This window comes from Sinohyriopsis cumingii, chromosome 15 (genome assembly GCF_028554795.1).
Source record: "Sinohyriopsis cumingii isolate HCF-2022 chromosome 15, ASM2855479v2, whole genome shotgun sequence".
NCBI classification, from domain to species: domain Eukaryota; kingdom Metazoa; phylum Mollusca; class Bivalvia; order Unionida; family Unionidae; genus Sinohyriopsis; species Sinohyriopsis cumingii.
The window spans coordinates 146,324,263-146,343,046 of NC_142975.1; the positions used below are offsets into that span (position 1 = coordinate 146,324,263).

The window sequence follows — 18,784 nt, forward strand, 5'->3', positions numbered from 1 at the left end:
GTAAAGATTCATGTTCGTAAGACTCGTATAAATGGAACTGGCTTCACTGAATGTATCAACAGGACCATGCATATTTACCTGGCTTTATTGAATCTATCAACAGGACCATGCATACCTAACTGGCTTTATTAAATGTATCAACAAGACCATGCATATTTACCTGCCTTTATTAAATGTATAAACAGGACCTTGCATATTTACCTGGCTTTATTGAATGTATCAACAGGACCATCCATATTTACCTGCCTTTATTAAATGTATCAACAGGACCTTGCATATTTATCTGTCTTTATTGAATGTATCAACATGACCATGCATATTTATCTGGCTTTATTGAATATATCAACAGGACCATGCATATTTACCTGGCTTTACTGAGTGTCAAAAGGACCATGCATATTTACCTATCTGTATCATTAGTTATTACATGATATGTAAAATATCCCCATAGTCTTTAAATGGAACGATTCATTTGCGACATCATATCAATAACAACCACGTTTGATTATCCCCGTTTAAGTGTTCAAAAAGCAAACCTGTTCTGTAAAATCAGGGTACTTCCCAACCAGGAACACTTTTCCAGAATTTCTTGTTGGTTTTTACAGGATTTTGCTGTTCAATAAGTTGTTATATAAGAGACCGTGGTATTGAGACGCTTTACTGCTATAGATCACTGTATTTCAGCTGCATCAGCTGAACACACCAAGGTCCGCCATAGATTTGACTCCTTCTTTCCACCGGAGGAAAAAGAACCTGACTCTGTGTCTGAAATTGTCCGAATCCGGGGACAGAGTAGTAGACAACGGTATAGCAGGAGGATCCTAAGATGGATGAAAAATTTCAAATTCCCACACACGTTAGAGCCCCAGAGTAAGCGAACGGAAATTTCCATTCTTCGTGGTCAACTTATGTAATGTTTGCTATTTATTTTTATGTACAGCTATTTTTAAAAGATAGCTCATAATATCTGTTTAATATTATACCATATACAATATTATTCACTGTGCTTTTTTAATTTGTCTAATTCGTCCAAATTATAGAGAGAAAAAAATGAAAGTTAACTAAAGAGTAAATTCTGATCAAACATTTTGATCAGACGTTAATGAAAGATTAATTTACATTTTTTATGCATTTATGATGCGAATACACATTCGATAAAAATTTGGACAACAGTTTTTTGAGACATATATCATCAATATATATATATAATTTTATTTTTATATTAAATTTTAGAAGAACTCATATTTATAATCATATTATCATGGTAGATATTTCATGAAAATAGCATGTCAAATTAGTCACATTCAATTAATGATAGCTAAATCTTGGCAGCTGCAAATTATGATTGCAAGTTTACTCACAGCGAGTAATGTTTCTGTTTTCTTTAACCCTACAATGAGAAATTTTTACATGATTATCAAATTTTCTTCCTTAAATTCAACTTACTTTGTAAATATAAATGTTGTACTTATAGGCAAGCTGTACTTGTTCTGGTTGTTCCTTATTACCCTTGCCTTCATGTACAATGCTTGGGCAATACCCCTCCGGGCGGTGTTTCCATATCAGACCAAGAGCAACCTGGTATACTGGCTAATCTTCGACTACACATGCGATCTCCTCTACATCGCGGACATATTTTTATTCAAGATGAGGATCAGCTATCTAAACGAAGGAGTAAAAGAGGTACACTGTTTGTAGATTGAAGAATTTAGTCAACCCAATCAAGTCAAACAAATGAAATCTATGTCAGCCATTAATGGGAATAATTGTTCGCAACAGTAACCCGAATTGCAACATGTGTACATATTTCAAAGAAGAAATTACTCTAAATTTATATTTAGATAATTATATTAAGAAATTTGGGGACAATTGTCACTGTGTCCATCCACAACATCCAGTACAAGTTTGCAGTGTGTATCAAGTTTTGGAACCCATGATAAGTAATTCAGATTTTGAGAACTAAGAAAATACACTTTGAGGAAATTCAAGATGTATAAAATGTAAGTATATGTATTGCCATTCTTATTACCAGCAAAAGAAGCCATATATTACTGGGTGTTTAAATAGTTTATTTGTTTTGGATCTATTAATAGATTACTTTATATTTGGTGTATTAGTAGCTTATTTAGCAGTGGGTGTATTAATGATTACTTAGTATTGGGTGTATTATTAGATTACTTTAGTATTGGGTGTAATATAAGCGTAAGATGACCGGTATGAAGTTCCCATGTAAAATTTATTTTTAAAAAATACACTCCACTTGGAAGTTCGGTTTCAAATTTATATAAGAAAATATAGGCTCAGAGTCTCAGTGTAGTTCAAAAGTAAAAGATTTTTTTTTTGTACTCCTCTGTATTTGCATCCATAATGAAAGTAAACAAGCGAGATCTTTATTACGGTCATCACTTATTCAAAACTGTTGCTTAAAAATTTTCATCCATATGCACCAATTTGCTATTAACTATAACAATTTACGTTTCATAATTAGAATCACACACAGAGGGATACTATGCACAAAGACTTACAAATGCAGGCACACAAATAAATTAACAGCAAATAGTCTTTCGAGAATGATAATGTAATTTTTTATGAGTTAATCATATGGACGCAATCAATAGAAGATCTTAAATATATTCTCATTACAAACGAAAATGAATGGAGTATAATAATTTCTAACTGTTGCGATTATTGGCAAGCAAAAGATTGATATTTATATATTTCATTTGAAATGAGTACAAATTTAAGATTCTCCTGATCGAATGTTGATAAATACTGATTTTGTTATATGCCAAAATGAAGAATAGTGTAATGAAATGAATTTGAAATACATGTACGTTCGTTTGCCTGAGTTATTACACATTTCTTTGCATGGCATTATGACGTCATTTGTAACATCATGTGGTATTCTTTCATGTGTTAGATATATATAAATTATTATATGGGTATATTAACCTAAGTAAACAGTAGTCATGTAATAAATAGGTTTTTGCGTATTTTGCATTTTTAGGTTCATCAAGTAAATACACGAAGAAACTATATGAAGAAAGGGATGTTTAAGGTGATAATCCGTTTTATATTCGTGCTGCCTTAATTGCAAGAGATTTCTCTCTCTCTCTCTCTCTCTCTCTCTCTCTCTCTCTATATATATATATATATATATATATATATATATATATATATATATATATATATATATATATATATATATATATATATATATATATATATATGCCTGTTTGTCCATCCTTCTCTCTATGTATTCATCTGTCGTCTTTGGTAAATTAAAGCTAAAAATGACAACATGTTCGCTTTATACATAATAGCTAACTATATAACGCGCGAGGTAGGCGTTACATGTACTTTTTAAATGGAACAGTTGTAAAGACTTGTTATTACTAATACGTATTTTAATTTATTTACCATACGTAGTTTGTTGTTGTATCTTTTTAGTATTCCGATTACTTTGCTTGAACATATAATGCATGTAAATATTAACATGGCACATTATTTAGAATCATTATCAATAAATGCATACCTGCCGATTCAGGCGGCGATTCACACTAAAAATGCTGTGTTGGTCGAAACCCTTGTTTTTTTCACACCCATTTCTTCAAACTAGCTTCAGTAATGCAGTTAAATATAAATATCATCGATTAGTAATTTTACTTATTCGCCATTTCTTTCTGATTTCAGTTAGATATTGCATGCCTTCTGCCATTGGATTTATTTTATTTGATAAACATGGAGGTATATCCGTGGCTTAGACTGCCTAGACTGTTAAAGGTAAGCATCATCATCCACGTTTGCATGCAACAAAAATATAATTATCTTAAATATTTTCTTTTTTCTTTGGGTAAAATTCAGGCATTTATACCGCCGTTTAGCAAGCACTGGGAAACAACATACAAATCTAAGATTAATTAAGGAAAATAAAATTAGCATTATCGATTATTGAAATTGTACACCGGTGAGTTTGTCATTTTACTATGAATTCAAAATAATCGTAGCATCTGCTGCACTTGTCAAACATGAAATTTACAGCTATCGAGTTCGTGTATTTATCTTCCAACATCTGCTGACGAAAACCATCACAAAATATACTGAGTGAACCTAACGGTTTTCCGATGGATTTGTGCAGGTCGTGTAAATTCTTGCATAATGCGCCGCGTAGACTATAAGTGGCCAGTTCTTATCAGTCAAATAATGACAGTCTACAATCTGCCGCTTTTGGATTTTGTAAATACATAGTCTACTATAAGCGGCAGAGATGGATGCACGCCATCAGCCAGTGAATAGTCTCGCTGTGCTCGGGATTAAATACTAAGTAGCAGTGCAGTGGACGGATATTCTACGCCCAATCTAAATCAGCAGTAACACAGGCTAGATTCAATAAATCTAAAGCTAGTTTCTGTCACGTGTGTCTCCAGGGGCGGGGGGTTGGGCTAGGGAGGATGCAGCTGCTGGGCATGGGAAGGGTATTATCTTCCCCAATTAAAAAAAAATCATTGTGTAAATAACTGGATTTTGTATAGGTTTCAGTGCTGCTTTTGAAGTGTGCACTGGTCAGGTCTTTAAAAAAAAACATGGAAAAATATTAAATATTTTACTACTAAATGCTGTGAAAGGTTGGAATGGAGGTAAATACACACGGGTAAATAGCGACATAAGTTACAATATCACAGAAAAAATGACAGCCTGAAAAGAAAATTCATGAAAGAAACAACGAATTATTCAAAAGCTGTATTGTAACCTGATAAATGTGGTTTTGTCAGATGTAGAGAGAAGAGTAGAATAAAGAAAGAATCATGTAGCCTGGCTAAACTGAATCTTCCTGGGTGAAAATGATCGCACGTAACTTTGGCGATCGATATTGGTACAAGACACTATTGAGTGTCATCTTTCCACGTTGGATTCATCAAAAACTAAAAATATGACGCAGTGATTTCGTTTTATATAGACTGTTCGTTGCGTGTCAGTTTATTTTTTTATTCCCACATAATTCGTGTTGATATGTAACGAATTGGATACAAAATATAACTGCCTAACGTTATATTTCTAAATATCTGAAAATATTACTAAATGGTAAGCAATGGACAACTCCTTTAGGGACTTTCTTTTATCCAGAGCAGTGCAGGATTTTCCATTAAACACACTAAGCACGTTTCCTAGGGTACCAGCTCAACAGAGACACCAGAAAAAAGTCAAGCCATCTTACAGAATGAATTATTTTAATTCAAAATGCTACATTTGACAAATAGTATTTCGTGTCATTATTTAAAATTGGCGTTATGCTATCGTTTACTGGGTTGAATAAATCAGGCTCTGGCGTAATCCAAGGCAATTGTGATTACATCTCATTAAGGCTTTGGCATCGGCATCATCACTAGTTTTCGCACACGCATACATGAATATCTTTTGATCATTGTTATTAATATAAAACGAAAGTCTTATAAAACAACCATCATTTAATACAATATTGCTGCATATTTGTTTTAAAATATTTCAGATTCAAACTTTCTGGGAGTTCTACGAGAGGTGTGATAAAGCTGTTCGGTCTGCGCATGCCGTTAGGTAACTGACCGCTTACATTTGCTTATAATTGCTTTTTTAAATATAAAATCTTCAGATGTATTTGATAGATTTTGGCATCATCGTTGAGCAGTATATAACCTTTAACCTTTTCCTGAGAATATTTTCAAATAAAAATATTAAAATTTCCTCACAATTTTATTCAGTGTACATTATGTCTAATACATGTTACGGGTTTTATATCGTTTGCTTTATCATTACAGAATGTTATCACCTTGATCTTTAATATTTTTCTCCTGCTTACATTTATTTCGAAGGGTTTATCTTTCTAATGTGTTTTTTTTATTTTTTATATCGTTTAATTGTTACAAACTACCTTCAGTCGGCACCATATAGACAGTGTTGTGAGAAGCTGCTATGAAGTCCTGTACCTACCTACCTACCTACATACATACATACATACATACATACATATATACATACATAAATACGTACATACATGCATACATACACGCATTCATGCATACACATACATACATACATACATACATACATACATGCACACATACATGCATACATACATACATACATACATACATACATACATACATAAACAAGCATGCAAATTTTGTTCCATGACAGCTCACGGAGATGTAAAGCTCTCTGGCTCATATAGTACAATTATTAACACAGATTGTCACCTCTTGTTCTGTGTGTGTGTATATATATATATATATATATATATATATATATATATATATATATATATATATATATATATATATATATATGCGTGTGTGTGTATGCATATATGTACATGTGTATGTGTGTGTGTATATATATATATATATATATATATATATATATATATATATATATATATATATATATATATATATATATATATATATATATATCTGTGTGTGTGTGAGTGTGTGTAATTTTGATAAAGTTCATATTCACTCCATCAATGCTCATTAACATAATATAATGTTATTGAATTTATGAATTATTTAAATAGTTATAACTTTGGAATTTTTTAAGGATATTGAAAACGATGACTTACATGTTGTTCCTGATTCATTTGGAGACATGTGGCTACTATGCAATGTCCGTATACGAAGGGATAGGATCTAATAGATGGGTCTACAGTGGAGATGGTAATGCGTAAGTTACTTTAGACAACTTCTTCTGCTCTAACAAACATCTGGCTCTGAGGAAAATTTATAGCTTTACGTGCAGTTTTGTTGGCGTCATTCATTCAATAATTATTCATAAACATTTACTAAGGCAAGGGTGGTTGTTTTTGTTTGTTTTTTTTTTTTGTTTTTTTTTTTTTTGTTTTGTTTTTTTTACAGCGTTTGGTGATTACTGTGAGCAAACAAAGTATTATTACAATACATTTTTTTTAGAGATGCTTGAAGGTGGACCATGTTCATTAGATCAGAGTGTACCCAATATGTTCCGTTTCAAACAACAACTACATCGGATTGTTGGTCTTCTGTAAATCAGCACGACTGCAAGTCAAAAAGGTGTCCATTTATATAGTGAAGATCAATAAATGAAACAGACTCATAACCTTTGTCTGTGAAGGATTGCCCGTCGTATGCCATTGTTATGATATTGTGAGTACATCTAGCACTCTTTATTAGCAGCAAATGGCCATCTGTGTAATTACAATTATGTGTTTTAAACATAGCTGTTGCTTAGTTGTGGCCGGTCATTACATGTTGTAAGTTTCTGACCGTTACTAAATCTCGACCTGATTAAATATCTCCAACATCGCCGTAATTAAAATTACGTAAATATCATCTGCAAGAGGTACATAAAAACTTTATATTTATTCGTTCAATATTCTTCTTTTTTTTCTTCTTATTTCTAAAGTAAAGCGTCTGGCGTAGAGAAGGAACAAAGTAAGAAAAATAGAAAGAAACGAAGAAAGAAATAATGATTGAAAACTCCTAGTGTCGGTCTATAATCACCTAATTTGTTTTCCATATCTGACAAAGAGAATCCAATAATGATAATCTCCTTTACAATGTATCGAGTATAAAATTAAAACATCTGATTGGGTACAATTTAATCCTGACTTAATTTTAGCCAATCCAATGGCAACATTTTAATCTCTAGATTTCCAGATGTGAGTGAAAATGAGTTTATAATAATGTAGTTGTGTCTACATATCTCCACAACCGTTTATAAATTTTGCCGTCTAAAGTGTCGACATAATCGTTACTAGATGTCACTGATTGAAGATTACTTACCTTCTTTTATTTCTATTCCTCTATTTAAGGGTTATGTGCAAGGATGTATTAGGAAATATGAAAAGAAAGAATAAACGATCAGCTTTTTATAGCGACGTGCAAAGACCCAAAATGAGTGACACATCTTTTGAAAAACGGTATTATTTAGTAAATATTTTGGCGACGATATTAATTGCGGCGACATTTGGTAATGTCCGAAAACCAACGTTTAAAGACCAGCGACATTTAGTAATGTCAGAAAACTAACGCTTAAAAGACCGACGACAATTAAACAGCAGCGACAGTTAAGACAAAGTTATATTTAGAAAAGTGCACAATAATAATAATAATAATAATAATAATAATATATTAGTGTCATTATTATTATTATTATTATTATTATTATTATTATTTAAACTACTATCCATATTGTGTGGATTAGATGTTTACAGCAATGTTGCACCTGTTGGTGTGGGGATAGGTTAACTATCAAAGTATACTGAGCATGAATTTAATAAACATCGGTGATATTCGTTGTGAGTGAATGCAACTGGGTTTACTATTGTAAATACACGCATCTATCACGTGAGTGTTGTCGTGAATGATGTTTTTATCCTTTAATCCGTGATTAGTTTCAAAGTGTAATTAGCCTGTGTTGACCTTTTACAAGATTCACTTCTGGTGCAACAAATTAGCTGAGATAATGCGCATATACAAACGTGACTTAGAGTTCGCATTATTCAGAGTGGCAGAATTCCGTGCGTCTTAACGGGATTTTTTTTTGGGGGGGGGGGTTGATAAAAGGGGCTTTCGTGGGATTGAGAGGATGCTTTTTCTTGAAGGAACAATTGCAATGTTCGGCCAAAAATACATATTTTAGGTACAGAAAATCGATAGGTACAACCGATTTAACTATAGTCAATTTCAGAAAATGAATAGTGAAATTTTGGAAATCATATTTATTATACAATTTGCTGGATATTTACTACATTGAGTTAAATAACAAAATGTAAATTATTTCCTTATCGTTAGAGACAGACAGTTTTGACTTTCTCATATGTAGGTTATAAGGTTGACATTTTCATTCTAATGGTATTATTTGTTTAATTTCAGCGGTGTAATTTAAGTACTATTTATCCACCAAAGTGATTTTGCTGTGATGTTCGGCACTGAGCAGCTTCACTCAGTCAAAATGATAGTTTAAGTTATTTCAATAGACATGTATATAATTTTAGCTACATAATTACATCAGTAATTATTCAGTGTTTTTTAATTATTTTCTACAATATCTGAGGAACGTGAAATCAGTTTTGTTATTCATTCACCCAGAACACCACACACACACACACACACATATTTCTAGCCACTACAGTTACGACAATTATTATATACGTTCCAGGAATCCATATATATATATATATATATATATATATATATATATATATATATATATATATATATATATATATATATATAGATAGATAGATAGATAGATAGATAGATAGATAGATAGATATTTTTACTTATAGCTTTATACGGATTGAATGAAAACTAACTCGTTGAAGTAAAATAATGTTATGAATGAAACAATGACTAAAGGTTTATGTTCCCTGTTTGGTCATTACACCTTTTATTTTGGTCAAATGACTTGAAGTGGTCATATCCTAAACCATATATTTTAACTAATTTTAACTGTAGAACTAAGTTACATTGTAAATAAAAACAGGTAAGCAATTGCCACGAGAATAAATAATAATTTGGTTTGGTTTCTAAAACTTCATCCAATACAATCCAAAAATCCATATTCATTTTTCAATTGACCAATTTAATAGGTAAGTGTAAAATTGAGGTTACGTACGTTCATGTAGCATCAGTGACCACTAATGGCTTGTACACGTGACCATTTTTGTGCAAAGACGTGTGAATGTTCTCTTGGATTCATTTCTACACGGTTGTTTCAAAATAGCTTTCAAAATGTTTTGGATTTTTCTCATTTCTAATGAAGTTTTAGAGACTGAAGTAAATAATGTAGGTTCTGGTTATCAGTTACCATGATTTAACTGATGTACTATAATCAGTTGCATTTATTTACGATGTATATTTTGTGCAGTGCTCATTTAAAGACATCATCAAAATACATGGAGTAATGAGCAAAGTTCGAGCATCAGCCTTAACACATGCTTTCAGTATGGTATCAATTGTTCGTCAATTTACTCTAAAATAACGTTCATAATGTTTGAACAGCTCATTATCAAATATAAATTTTAAGTACACATAATTTGAACTTTTCTTTCAGGTACATTAGATGCTTTTATTTGGCGACAAAGACGGCCACTTCCATAGGGAATAACCCTAAACCAACTAATATTCCAGAATACATGTTTATGACTGTCTACTGGGTGTCCGGTGTTTTTGTATTTGCGCTACTCATTGGTCAGGTAAGCATGATAAAGGGGACAGTTTGACGTATTTCAAGGGAGAAGGAAACATTAGAAACTTTGGAAGTATTTGAGAGAGAAGGAAACACTAAAACTTTGGAAGTGTTTGAGAGAGAAGGAAATACTAGAAGCTTTGGAAGTGTTTGAGAGAGAAGGAAACGATAGAAACTTTAGAAGTGTTTGAGAGAAAAGGAAACACTAGAAACTTTGGAAGTATTTGAGAGAGAACGAAACTAGACACTTTGGAAGTGTTTGAGAGAGAAGGAAACACTAGAAACGTTGGAAGTGTGATATGACCACTGCTTGTCGAAGCTATTTTTAGAGATGTGAGACTTACGACCCTTTCAAACTAATTTCGTTCTGAATGTTTTGAAATAGGGAGCAAACCAGACACCTGTTTCAACATCTATTATTACCTTGTAGGTTTAATCAGGTTTCAAAATATAGATCCGTGGGACATAAATTTTAGGAATAGCTAAAACCAGAAATTCCCTCATAATTCTTATTTCTAATAAAGGCAACCTGTCATGTTTTGAGGGATAACAAAATCAAACTATCTTTTGCACTTAATGTGGGTTTCGCTCAATCAATAGTTTTCATACAATGGTAAAGCCTTTGGAATTATGTTCTTCACCCAGTGGACCACACACACACACACACACACACACACACACACACACATCAATTCCAAAGAATGGCAGCAAAAAAATACACAATAGACAATGTTATGATCACCAGAACCAGAACTAGTTTTTATCGACAAGAGATCAATTAGCAATTCCTGCAAATGCTGAACCTGAAATCAAGACAATATCAATGTACACTTATCATTGTAGTCTGAGCTGGGCCACGAGTGGCCGAGTGGTCTTAAGCGCTCACCCTTACGGATCATTACCATCTCACCTCTGCGTGGGTTCGAGTCTCGGGCTCGGCCAATGTGGGTACGTGAGAAAGCTTGCCAGTAGCTTCTCGTGGGTCAGTGGTTCTTTTCGGGGTTTTCCTGGGTTCTGCCTCCACCATTTATAGTGGCCGCCATGTATAGCCTATCATGTGCTGAACAATGGCGTTAAACCTTACAACAACAACAATAACAGCAACAACAACAAAAGCAGTCTGTCCTTGTTAGATGCATTACTTTTTATTTCTATAACAACGATGTAGAAGGCTGCTCCAAAAGGATTGCAAAATACCTTTATTTCGACAGCGATATCTGACTATAAATGAAAATTGTATACTAAACGTTTTTATTTAAATGTACTAAACAATGTAACTTCCTCGATGACTTGCTTTGGTTTCAGATCCGAGATATCGTTGATGCAGCCAACATGGTCAAGAACCAATACCTGAAGCGAATGGATTCAGCACTTGTTTACATGAAAAATATGCGCCTGCCCCAAGACACGCAAGAACGCGTCAGAATGTGGTTCACCTACCAGTGGCAGCAACAGAAGGTTCTCGGTTAGTAATACGGGTGTTTTGTGAATGAAACCTTTACTTTGGAATGATTTTGCAACTTTGGCTAAGAAAGAGGATTGGGACACTAGAACCAATCCAGTTCCTCAGTGGACCCATTCATTCACCACTATTGTGAACCATGTGGCTCAGTGGTTATAGTGCATTTGTAGAGATCGAAAGGGTGCGGCCGATCAGCTCGGGTAGGCTGCCATGGCATGCACCTAGGCAAGGGACATTACTGCAATTTCCTAGCACGATATAACCTTCATGAATGTATCTGCCTTAAGACAAAAAATTGCAAACCTCTCATGCTGGTACTCTTTTTGTCAGTTCTAGAACTGAAACGAATATTCGGACATTCGTATCAGATTATGTTTCGCCAATATTCATTAAAAAAACGGGTATTTGAATATTCAGAAAGTTTATGTTTAACAAATCAGAAATTAATGAATGTAGATTTGGGATGCATACCTGTGGATAACATCTGAGTAAAACCGAATGAATACTTTGACCAGTATGAATAATGGGATGCTTCGTCAAAAACGATGCTCACTACTACTCTGAAAACTGACAACTTCACTTTGTTTTGTTCGAAACATTTATGTTACATCCTTTTAAATTCGATATTCCAGACTACGGCCAATCAATAAATCTGCCAGATCATTTGAATTTTAATCGGACTTACTTTCAGACGAACGGGCCCTGATGAACGCTCTGCCAAGGAAGCTTCGGACAGATTTGGCCATTCACGTGCATTTTAACACACTTAGCAAGGTGAAGCTGTTTCAGGACTGTGACAAAACTTTGCTATATGATCTGGTCCTAAAGCTGAAGCCGATACTCTATCTACCCAGGGATATCGTCTGCAAAAAGGTAACTTTAAAAACTGGACGAGTGGCCTCCTGTAGCCCCAAAATTAAAAATATGATTTCCCGAAAAAAACAATCTTTCTATCTTTTAAAAACGTTTATCTAATCGAACTAACGGGTCATCGCCATAATACAGTTTGATATTTGGCAAAAGTCACCTTAATTTCCCAGATACTTAACTTAGACACGTATGTAATCGTCTTAAATCCGATCTTTACAGAGTGAATTTAGTGAACTCTTCCATGTATTTGTACACTTTAAACACTTGTTTATTTTTCAAGCACATAAATAAATTTAAACCCATTAGTTTTCTTTGCGAAAAATCATCTTATGTCATCCTCCAAAGGATTGCTGCCAAACAAAACTCTTGAATTATCTGGACTCGAAATATCTTTCTTGCTTCCTACCGTAAACTCTTGAAGCTACACTTGTTTCATGATTCAGATCATATACAAAAGTGACACAAACAAAATGAAATTCAGAAGATTACAAATAATGTATATTTTTCTTTCCACCATAACGAAATATAGACATAATATATAAAGATTACAATATGTTTAAATCCTAAAATTAAGATCTAAAGAAAGAAATCGGTTTAGTTTTGTGCAAATGAATTAATAACTAAGTGCATGAGACCAAGAGCAGACGATCGCTCCGGTGGTTAGTGGTTAGAGCAACCGCCTCGGAAGCGGGAAGTCGTGGGTTCGAACCCCGGACGAGTCATACAAAAGACTAACAAAAATGGTACTAACAGCTGCCTCGCTAGGCGCTCAGCATTAAGAGGTTAGTGTTAGGTATGGTCGGCCAGGTGTCAGGATAATGTGACTTGGTGGGTCATCATGCTACATGTCTGCTGCATGATGCCCCAGTGATAGACATCACTATAAACTGCCACATTGCAGACATCGTAGCGATATGACTGAAAACATTGTTAAAGCTACGTTAAAAATCCTAATCTCACACACTCAAACACACACAAGAGCAGACATTATTCCATGTGTTCCCCATGTGTTCCCATTTGATGAAAACAAGACAACTATAGACCCAGCGCTCCCACCTGCACACCCACCCACCCACACACCATCTGCTTGATGAATGTGTGGGTGTGTTCCATTGCATGGAAGTGTGTGCATTTTGTTTAAATGCCGTGATAAAAATGATGACTTTTAAGGAATCAATCAAATATAATTTTCTGAGATTCACATTGTCGTTCTTCTTTGTTTCAGTCATGACGAAGACCATTTTTAGGACTCGATAGATTTGAATGTGAATTGATCGGAATAGTTTGCAATTTATTTCTTTAACTTACCTACAGGGTGAGATAGGAAAAGAGATGTACATTGTGAGTCAGGGTCAGGTGGAGGTGGTTGGAGGACCAAATAACGATATCGTTCTGGCAACACTTAAGGAGGGCAGTGTGTTTGGAGAAATCAGGTAAACATACTTGAAGAAAAACATTGTTTAAAAGCGATATGTATAAATTGAGAAAGAATATTATCATACAGGTTAGAGAATATTTCTAATTCGTTCCCAACCAAGACGCGAACCCAGTTCTGCGAGATACGGCAACAATCGCCTAGGCTGCTCGCATCAACCCCTAGTTAATATAGATAGGCACAATTATATATCAGAGAGAGAGTGAAAAATGATATCCCTAGTTGCCGCATGAAGATGTGTGATATGTTCCATCCTTTATCGTATAGTTTCTCATTTACATTTTATGTTTCCTTTTGTACAAAACGCCACACACCCACTGAAGTAATATTTAGTATCACTACAACCAGAGTGAGTCACTGATGATATTCCTAAACGGAATTCATGCGTATTTTAACATGCATCCCGGACATCAAATTTTGACGTTTTTCGACGTGGTGTAGATGGACAGTCACTAGACCATGCATTTTGTCTTTTAGATCCTATACATCAATACGAAGACATTTAAAATCAAAATAAATTCTACCCCTGGCGTCAGTTATATCATAGTACAGTCGAACTTTATGAATTTCTTTATGAATCAAGATTTGTTAAAGTTGTACTGACATGTATGTGGATAACTTTCGTAATAGTGATGTAGTAATACAAAAATGTAATTCGATGTCTAATGGTGGCGCACTACATTTTCGTGTTTTGCATAGAGTTCGCCTTTAACAGATAAAGAATTTCCCATGATTTCCTCACTGGATATACTGGCTATTTTAAAATTACCTTGTGTATCTTAAGTATTATGAAAATAATTTTGAATTCCCTTAACTGAGGTGTATCCGTGAAGTTTGTAATTTGGATTATCGAGTATACAGTTTGGCCTTATTTCAGAAGTTTACCTATCAAATACTGCTTTCTCCATTTTCCGCTTGCTCATTTTCACTTCCTGGAATTTAGAGGTAAAAAATCTACATTTTAAATATTTTGAATTCATTTATTGCACTTTCAGAAGCTGGTATTGTCTAATCTAGCAAAATTCTTTTCCCTGTTTTAATGACTGCTAAAAATAGTCCTTTAGACTAATTCATGCTATTTTGTTACCACATTGGGTTAGTCATATTGCTTAACTATGTTCTTAAATAACGTACAATTTCCGTGAGTACAATATCCTAAGAAATTTAGCCACAGTACATGAAAGTAAGATAGAGGTATGTCAGCATTCTCTTGACTGTACATGTTGCAAAGGCAAACCACTTCACATTACACCTGTCACTCACTCGGAAGTTCATAATATATGTAGGGTGACCCCAGTATGGTAATTAACTGATATTGTATTTGACTCCGAGCTAATAAGCACTGTAAACAATTTTTTTTCCAAGTTCCTGATATCACTTAAGAGAAGTTTACAAGTATTATATTAAATCTGTAATCATGATGGAAATCATTTCTTTCATACACCCTACACTCTGTAGATAAAGTATATTGTGCATTACCTGTATCTGATCGTAATTTTCTCAATTATACTTTTTAGACTATATGCATGTTCAACCGCCATTATACCCAAAATTCTTTACCACTACATTATTAGCATCTCCTTTTGTCATCAGACGAAACAAAGAAACAATCCGGTGTATTCAGTATATTTGGACTTAGGTTCGGAACTGCTATCTGCAGCGTGTGTTGAGGTTTAATGGTTCTTAGGTTGTATGTCATATTATGATATGTTCGACTGAGTTATTATTCTTTTTACGGCTTGTGAGCACCCGTCTAGGTACCTACATGGCTTGTTCTTGTTTACTGAACATGAAACGCAAACATATAGTTTGCATGATTACCCACAAAAGCTTCGTTCCTCTTTTTATTAAAGAAACTTGTATACTATAACCATACTAATACTCATCGCAAGCGCGGTGAAGTGAGATTGACTTGGGGGTGGGGGATCCTCAAGTTTTCCCTTATTTTATAGATAATCAGATAAAGCAAGGTGTCTAGAAGCATATGAAGTAAATGCCGTGTCATGGTTGTTTGAAGTCTTTTTCACCAAAACTTGTTATCTTAATATTTCATTCATGTAAGTAGAGTCTTTCTGTGTTTTCATTGAACTTCGTACTTTTTCTCAGTATGTTTTACATCAGGATAAAATTATTTGAAGAAGTAAGTGTTTCCTTTAAATTCTAGACCATTAGTGGTTTCTTTCTCCAGTTATTACTCATCTGTTGCGGTTGTAGTCTTTTACAAAGTTTTTCACCGTTTTCAGAAAGAGTAGGAACGAAATTCAAATTTTGTAATGTTATCTCTTGTCTTTTCTTCTGTGACGTATTTGCAATGTCTACATTGTAGTCACCTTATCAAGCATTCAAGGTGTGCCGCTGTGGTATTTACGTCTGACGTTTAGTGATGTAGTTTTCTTTTCTTCTGATATTGCACACATCAGGTATGTTTTAATTTCCTTTGCTTGCTACTTCAGCTATTTTCCACGTTTGTCAAAAAATAGAATCTCATTATGCTTTTGGTTTAAAAACAACAAAAAAAAAAAAACAAAGAGTCGTGCTCTCGAATTATTGTAGTATGCATTTTGCTTCCACCGTATCAGATGAATAGGTATACGTTAGGTATATTTACTATAGTTACCTCATTAACATTTTATCGGACTTGATCCTCTGCCAATTCAAAAAATGTATAGCATGCTATAAAAGGTAAGTTTACATTAAACTTATTACATATATAGAATAATTCTGATCTTATTGTAGTTTGCTTTCTCTGAACACGGAGGGAGGAAATCGCCGAACAGCAGATGTGAGGTGCAAAGGTTTCACCAACCTATTTATTCTGTCAAAACTCGATTTTGAAGCGGCGATGAGAGATTACCCTGAAGCTCATAGCATGCTGAAAAAAAGGGCCAAGCAAGTATTTGTTTTGTGTGTGTTTGCAAAATGCGTCCTCGCCCCATGACCCCACAAGCTTCACTCCCAGTGAGTGGATTGAAATTCAGGTTCTGATGTGCGCGTGTTCACATCTACAGACTGTCCCAAATCACATCCAAACTATTAAGTCTCTGTCTTCAACAGTGTAGACGCAGCTGCGCAAAATAGCAGAGGCACACACGGACAAACCGATAACATAATTCACACCTTTTCTTGAAAAACGTTGGGAGCATGACATTCAAGGACTAATTTACTGAAAAAGGTATCCTCTTAAGACAACTTTAAATTCTTTCAGGCTTTTGACTGTATACAGTTAGCAAAAAGGTGAAACATTCAGATTTGCTAAATCAGACCATAATTGGAAGTTACTCACGTAATAATACATTTCCTTCGTTTTAATCAAAAATCAACAAAGCACACTTATACATTATTTTGAAATACAAGGACATTTATATGTTGTCTTGTTTATGAAGTTCTGACTTAATATAAAGTATAGTTTTAATGTAGTTTTGCTATCAGTGACGTGACTTAAAATGCTGAGTCCCTCTGAACAATTTTCAGAAATGGCTTTTCCCCCACTCAAAAGAAAAACAAATACAACCTTGAGATTCTGGGCCCGCTTCTGGACTGTCCCCATCCTAACTGAAGTACGGTCTAGACATTTATGCTATAACAAAAAGCGACAATGGTATCCCCCAAAATGGATTCCACGCTCCAATGTATATTTCTTTCGACAAAGTATTAATGCCTCTTTCTTCTTTAGGAAACTTCTGAGGGTCAATGCCCGGCTAGCAGAACAGAGAAAAGAATCCCGAGATATATGCAAAGTACCTCCGGAGGAAATCATCAAAACTCCCCCAGAGACCCCCAAATTAGTCCAAACCGTGATACAGGTAGCCGTGTTTGTCCCGCTTGTATCAGCATATATCGATTTAAAAAAATATCACTGTATCTAGCAGTGGCGCTGATGGATTTTTCAAAAAAATCCAAATTGGGTCTAAGTTTTTGAAAGTCAAACAGCCTATGTCAGCTATTCGGAAGTGATAAATATTTTTCATCTATGCACTTACGTTTAGTTATGTGTCACATGAAAGTGTTTTGATTATAGACAAAAGTCAAAAAGCAAAGTTATGCAAAGGAACGATTCATGCGAGGAAATTGTATTGAGAAAAGTAAGGCGGATGTTACCAACATCCCTTAAATCCAACAGTATGATTTTTATCACCAATATCGATATGTCTCTTAAGCTCTTATTCTACTGAAGGGTTTTGAGTGCTGTTATTAACTTCTTTAAATTTTGTTTATTTCCTTAAAAGAACTACAAATTCCAACAGCTTATAGCTCGTACTCGCAACGTTCGAGTTCAACAACGTATAACACTTATTCTTAACATCCTGATTCTATAAACTGATAGTATGATGTAGTTACGTCCCAATTATATCAACGCATAGCACGTAGTCTTAACGTCCCAATTATACCAACGCATAGCACGTAGTCTTAACGTCCCAGTTCAAGCAGCTTCTAACTCCTACACGTAACCTCATAGTTATAACAACTTAAGCCAAGTACACTTAACGTCCCAGTTCTATCAACTTAAAATTGTACTGAAAACATCCCCTTATCACCTTATAGCGCGTACTTGAACGACCCCAATCATAAAGGTTTTGTAGCACTTACTCGAAACATCTCAGTTCTATCAACTAATAACAAATAACTCTAAACGTTGGCTTTCTGACAACTTATAGCAAGTACTCTTGATGGGACAGTTCTAACAATTTATAAGGCGTTTTCTTCTACTTCCCAATTATAACAATTTATAAGACGTACACTTAACGTCCCAGATGTTGGTAAGAGATGTTCTTTACGAGTGAGGAAACCAAACAGAATGTCCATGCATAACAGTT

General features: G+C 34.2%; 1 protein-coding gene across 4 annotated transcripts in view; it reads left to right on the forward strand.

Moving 5' to 3' along the window:
- The window catches only part of LOC149783001 (uncharacterized), a 94,398-nt gene that overhangs the window by 61,726 nt on the left and 13,888 nt on the right, over positions 1-18,784 (forward strand). For all 4 annotated transcript variants that reach the window (XM_089934564.1, XM_089934565.1, XM_089934566.1 and 1 more), the window contains 12 exons: positions 685-870; positions 1,475-1,683; positions 3,008-3,058; positions 3,694-3,783; positions 5,507-5,571; positions 6,574-6,696; positions 10,069-10,210; positions 11,509-11,668; positions 12,357-12,538; positions 13,850-13,968; positions 16,707-16,859; positions 17,644-17,773. In XM_089934564.1, the coding sequence (XP_089790690.1) occupies positions 685-870; positions 1,475-1,683; positions 3,008-3,058; positions 3,694-3,783; positions 5,507-5,571; positions 6,574-6,696; positions 10,069-10,210; positions 11,509-11,668; positions 12,357-12,538; positions 13,850-13,968; positions 16,707-16,859; positions 17,644-17,773 (1,610 nt within the window). The remainder of the gene's footprint in view (positions 1-684; positions 871-1,474; positions 1,684-3,007; positions 3,059-3,693; positions 3,784-5,506; positions 5,572-6,573; positions 6,697-10,068; positions 10,211-11,508; positions 11,669-12,356; positions 12,539-13,849; positions 13,969-16,706; positions 16,860-17,643; positions 17,774-18,784) is intronic.